The sequence below is a fragment of the Coenobita brevimanus genome, chromosome 5 (assembly GCF_032717465.1).
Source record: "Coenobita brevimanus isolate Jiangsu-jjx chromosome 5, ASM3271746v2, whole genome shotgun sequence".
Classification (NCBI taxonomy): Eukaryota; Metazoa; Arthropoda; class Malacostraca; order Decapoda; family Coenobitidae; genus Coenobita; species Coenobita brevimanus.
In genome coordinates this window covers 41,586,978-41,592,977 of record NC_136958.1, presented here as the reverse complement: position 1 = coordinate 41,592,977, position 6,000 = coordinate 41,586,978, and the positions used below count along the sequence as shown (strand labels likewise).

The 6,000-nt window shown below is 43.8% G+C and overlaps 1 protein-coding gene across 1 annotated transcript in view; it reads left to right on the top strand.

Annotated features, from left to right (window-relative positions):
• The first annotated feature begins 816 nt into the window (after positions 1–816).
• Positions 817–6,000, top strand: part of LOC145398971 (uncharacterized) — a 43,007-nt gene continuing 37,823 nt past the window's right edge. Inside the window, exons 1-2 of the mRNA XM_080271706.1 lie at positions 817–849; positions 1,556–1,640. Coding sequence (XP_080127832.1) covers positions 817–849; positions 1,556–1,640 — 118 coding nt within the window. The remainder of the gene's footprint in view (positions 850–1,555; positions 1,641–6,000) is intronic.

Sequence of the window (6,000 nt, the reverse complement as noted above, 5' to 3'; positions counted from 1 at the left end):
AGAGTTCACCTGTGCTTTCCTAAAATTTTTCTCAACGCCTTTAATGTGTCTATAAGAGATAAAATTAGCCACGTAATTCAAGAACTATTTTCACTTGCTCTCCATTCTCTCTCTGTCTATCTAGTAATCACCTATCTATCTATCTATTTACCTGTCTGCATACTTGTGCATCTACTACCGACTCTGCACCCAGATCAACAAACCTAGAAGTAAAATATTCCTGTATTTCTTTCCCGATCCACTAGCAACCTTTGCCTCCCAGACACCACACCTTCTTGATAATTTTACAATACTCTTTTAAAAGCTGCTTGCCCTTCCCAGACGTATACAAGCCCGTCGCTACAGTACAAACATCAATACATACCTTATCTCTCCACCTCAGTCTTGGTCTGCCTCTTCCTTCCTCCTCAGCACTTACCTGTTGAAATCTGTGGACGGAGATTTCAGAAAGTCAGTGAATGAAGAATTTTATTTTAACCAAGGAAAGTAACACATCATCATCGTCATCATCATCATCATCATCATCATCATCATCATCATCATCATCATCACCATCATCATCATTGCCATCGTTAGTATCTTTATAATCATCGTCATTATTATCACGCTAACTTTTAACTTGGAAATAGAACTGAAGTAGGTATATCTAGAAGCCAGCAAAGGGAATACACAAAACTATAGTCCTTTCACATTAACTTGGCGATATTCCATCTATGACACCTTATTTTTCGTAGCCCAGTGGCAGAATGAGGCAATGCTGTGGCCCTACATCCTTTTCATGGCACTTCTTCGTGGCTAGCATCAAATTCTAGTGTTATGCTACTGCTCGGAAATGAAGATGAAGAGATGGTAATTTTTCTCCCAGTTAAAGTGAACAGCGTATAGAAAGAATGCAGGGAAAATATACCATTCCATTCACTCCTCACGCTAGCCTTCGAAAACCTCAACTCAGCCCCAAAGACAAACATATATTCATTTCTTCAGCACGAGAACTATATTGTTTTTTGGTAACATCGTAAAAATACCCCCGCTAATACAAACACTCCACTCCTGGATGAGACAGCCCTAGCATGTATGCAATATGGACGGTGGGGGTTAGCGCCGAAGTGGTGGCATGTGGAGGTGAATTAAGTAGGAGGATTGCTGGGCCTCAAGAACGGGCTGTTAAGACTAAACCCAGAGTCAGACACATGAAGAAATGATGGTTTTAAATTTAGAAGATACGCCTGATAATAATGGAGTCAGTTATTGTTTAGCCTTTGCATGTACTGTATGTAGGTAGGTAGGCAGGTAGGTAGGTAGGCAGGTAGGTAGGTAGGCAGGTAGGTAGGTAGGCAAGTAGGTAGGTAGGCAGGTAGGTAGGTAGGCAAGTCTGTAAGTAGGCACATGTGTGAGTAGATCAATTTGTGAGTTAACAGTAATTACGTAAAATGACTGAGAGGATTAGAGTCTATCAATACTCGGGGTCTACACTGAATAAAACAATCACGAAGGCATTAAACTAAGATACATTCTCATATTGCACGTGTTGATATATTTTGTTTCGTTCTTGCAGATGAGTTGCAGTCGGTGGTGTGCGGTGGTGGTGGTGGCTCTGGCGGCGGTGGTGGCGGTCAGGGCAGCCATACCTGGGCCCAATGGTGAGTTAGATTACCTGTACACGCATTTAAAAAAAAAAAAAAGAAAGGAAAAGAAAAGAAAAAAAGAATGTTTGGTGCTGTCTGTCTGTTTATGTTCCTGTCTATGTCTGTTTATATCTATTTGTGCATCTGTCATCTATAAGTATCTGTCTGTCCCTCAGTCTATTTACTTATCTGTCTATCTGTATCGTTGTCATTCTGTCCATCTGTCTATCAGTTCCTCTGTCTATCTATCTATTTATGTCAATCTATCTTTGTCATCTATCTGTCTGTCTGTCTGTCTGTTTATCTCTCTACATGTCTATTCATCTGACTATCAATCCATCTATCTATCTATCTATTTATGTCAGTCTATCTGTCTATCATCTGTCTGTCTGTATTTGTTTCTCTCTCTACCTGTCTATTCTTTGCCTATCTATTTATCTATTGCCTGTGGCCTTAATCCCGTTGGGAATGACCACAAACAAATCGCCTCCAAGTCACCATGTCTTCCGCCGTTACTCTGCCCTCCCTCCAACTCACTGCACCCTCATTAATACACCTCCCCACACCATCCCTCTACCTCATCCTCGGTCTCCCCCTCCTAACTCACATACACACTCTCCTAGTCAGTCTCTCACACTCTGTTCTCTCCTAGCCAGTCTCTCACTCTCCATTCTCTCCACATGGTGTTAGTTGGAATGTAATGCTTGAGTTATCCCGACCATGAGAAGAATAATGACAAGTATTAATCATTATGAGCCGTATTCTCGATGATTTAAGGGACGTAACACCTCTTCTTGAGCGATTTATTTTGCACATCATGGCTGAATATTCTTAAAATCGTTGCTGACTGAAACCCCCTCTTTTTTTTTATTATATTACTTAATTCTTTTTCTTTGCATCATTTTCCATCGTCTTTTTCATATCTTTACTGAGCTCGTCTCTTGAAATACCCTTCCTTCAATTTTCCTCTTCTTTTCCTTACTAAGCTCCCCTTCTCGCGTCCTTCAGCTTCCATTTATAATTCTCCTCTTCCTTTCCTCACAGTCCTCCTCTTGCACATCTCCCATTTTCCATATGCGTTTTCTGTGTTAAGTTCCCCCAAACCTTCTCTTTTCACATTCTGCTTCTTCACATTTCTCTCCCCTTCGAATTTCTCCCCTTGCGTGTTTCTCTCTCCCCTCCCCTCCCCAGCCACACTTTCTTTACCTGTATCAGTTCCTGTCTCTCCTTTCTCTTCTGAATTTCTCCTGTCACGCATCACCTTTGTTGAATTTCTCTTGTCTTTCTTTCCCACTCCTCTGCTTCCTGATCAATTCGCCCTCCCTCCCATGTTCCCCTTTCATCTCCTTATTCTCTGCCTCTGCTACCCCTTCCATGTCGCCTCCTCCTCCTCCTCCTCCTCCTCCTCCTCCTCCTCCTCCTCTTCCTCCTCCTCTTCCTCCTCCTTCTTATCCTTATCCTCTTCCTCATCATCTCCCACTCGAAGTTCTCTCCCTTCATTACCCCCGTCTCTCTCTCTCTCTCTCTCTCTCTCTCTCTCTCTCTCTCTCTCTCTCTCTCTCTCTCTCTCTCTCTCTCTCTCTCTCTCTCTCTCTCTCTCTCTCTCTCAGCTTTTCCTTTCTTCCTCTCTTTCAGGGTCCCCTTTCTCCCCTTTCTCTTTTCTCCTCTCCCCCATCCCCCTCTCACTCTAACTCTTCCTCTTATCTTTCTCATTTCTGATCCTTCTCCCTTCCTCTCTCCACCAATCCTCCTCTCCCCCTTTCCTCCATCACACTCCATTCTCCTCATTCTTTCCTCCTCCCCCTGTCTCTGTCTCCCCTCTCTCCCCATCTCCCTCTCTCTCCCATCCCCTTTCAATTCCAACCCCTCTATGCGTTTCTCCTCTCTCCCCCACTTCCCCTACCCAGCTCGTTCCATACCCCTCTTCACCCCCCTAAACTTATTTTTTCCTCCCCATCTCTCTTTCTCCTCATATCCTCTCTCCCACACCCCCATCTTCCCCGCATGCTCCCCTTCCTCCCTCTTTTCGCTCCCTTCCTCGTATTTCCTCCCCCCATCCCTTCTCTCCCTCAACCCCCACCACCCCTGCTAACTTCCCTGTCCTCATTCTTTTAGCTCCCCTCTCCCCTCTTCCCTCCCCACACCTCAGTCTTTCTTCCTTCTGCTTCCTTTCTCCCCCCAGTTCTTCTCTCCTTCACCTCCCGACTTACTCCCCTCTCCTCACCCTTCTCTCCCCTCCTCCTTCCCTCCCTCACCCCTCCGCTCTCTTTTTCCTCCCATTCTCCCTCCCGATCCCTCACCCCTCCCCTCACTTTTTCCTCCCCAAACAAAGGTGAATGCCCTCCTACTTAATATCGAACAGTGCATAATTCACCCCTGACCTTTGGCGGTTTCCCCTCCCCTCTCCCCACCCCTGTCTCTCCCCACTCCTTCCTCCTCTCTCCCCATCCCTCCCCTTCCTACCTACCGTTTCGCGACTCTTCTGTCATACCTGCTGTCTCTCTTGTTTAACACTCTCTCCATTTTATATTTTAGTTCATCAGAAATTTAACTTTCGTATATAACTTTTTTGTTCAGCATCTAATTCGTTTCAGTTCGATGTTCTCTCTCTCTCTCTCTCTCTCTCTCTCTCTCTCTCTCTCTTTGCTTTTACATTCTAGATTTCCTCCTAAATAGACGACAGTTTCTTTCACACGAAAATGAAGTTGTTAGAAATGAACTGAACGATTATTGAGCTTCTATGAATTTTTGGATTATTAGTGTGTGTGTGTGTGTGTGTGTGTGTGTGTGTGTGTGTGTGTGTGTGTGTGTGTGTGTGTGTGTGTGCTGTTATTTGTATGTGCGTGGGGGAAGGTTCTCATCTATATTCATTTTATTTTATTTTTATTTTTTTTGCGTGTGCGTTTTTTGTGTGTGCGTGCATATTTCTGTGAGTGGGCAGTTTTTACACCATCCTCAGTTCCGCCTGTTGCTCTGAGGGCGTGTGCGTGTGTAGGCTTTTTATGTGTACATGTCTGCGCCTGTGTGTGAGTGAGAGAGTATGAATGCATGGGTCTCTGCTATACATTAAGACTACACTGTGTATTTGTGACCGTGTGTATATGTGTATGTATGCATGTGTGTATGTATGTATGTGTTTTATGTATGTCTGTAGGTATAGATGGATGGATATGTGGCTATAAGAGTGTATAATTGTATCTGTGTATATTAAAACGAATGTATGGATATTTTTGGTAAGGTGTGTGTGTGTGTGTGTGTGTGTGTGTGTGTGTGTGTGTGTGTGTGTGTGTGTGTGTGTGTGTGTGTGTGTGTGTGTGTGTGACTGAATATTATGCAGGTATGTTAAGGTTCCTGTGTATACCTGTAACTAAATGTATGTATGTGTGTATATGTGAATGACGGCGTTCGTGTTTTATGCCAGTGTGTGTGTGTGTGTGTGTGTGTGTGTGTGTGTGTGTGTGTGTGTGTGTGTGTGTGTGTAAGTTAGTAAGTGAATGTGTGTGTATGTGTGTATAAGTAAGTGAATGAGTGTGTGTGTGCCTGTGTATGCATGTTTGTGTCCTTGCGTGCATTCGTGCGTGCATTTGCGAGTATCCAAGCAGCCTATGCATCTCAAAGCAGGGAAAACTTGTGCATTATCGAAGTTAAACCAGACCCGCTGCCGCCTGGGACGCACTGTGAACCCCCAAACACACACCACCTCTCTGGGCAGGGGAAAGAGGGTTTATTCAGGTTCTACAGACTGCCCAGATGAACCCCAAGTGAACCCAAAAGTTAGAGAAATATCCAGCTGAACCCAAATTAACCCAACTGAACCCAAGTGAGCCCAAGGAAACCCAAATGAACCCAAGTGAACCCAAGGAAACCCAAATGAACCCAAGTGAACCCAAGGAAACCCAAATGAACCCAGATGAACCCAAGTGAACCCAAATGAAGGTGAAAAAACAAGTGAACCTAAATAAATACCCAAATAAAACCCCAAAGGAGGAAAGAAAACCCAAATCAACGCAAATGAACCCAAATGATGGAGCTAAGGAGAGATCTGTCAGGGTGATGGGAGGAAAATTTAATGGTCTTTTAGATTTCAAACATTTTTAAGTGGAGGTAATATTTATGATGATGATGATGATGATGATGATGATGATGATGGTGGTAGTAGTAGTGATGATGGTGATGACTTAATAGTTAGGGTGGGCTAGAAGAGAATAAACAAAGGCACGGAACTACTCTTTTCCGTGTTCTTCTCTCTTTTTTTTCTCTCTTTTTCGAATCGACTTTCCAACTTTTTTCACATTTCATCCTTCCATCCCTCACTTTCTCTACGATCTCACCACTATCTTTTCTTCTGCGTTTCCCATCCTTCTCCCTTCCCTCT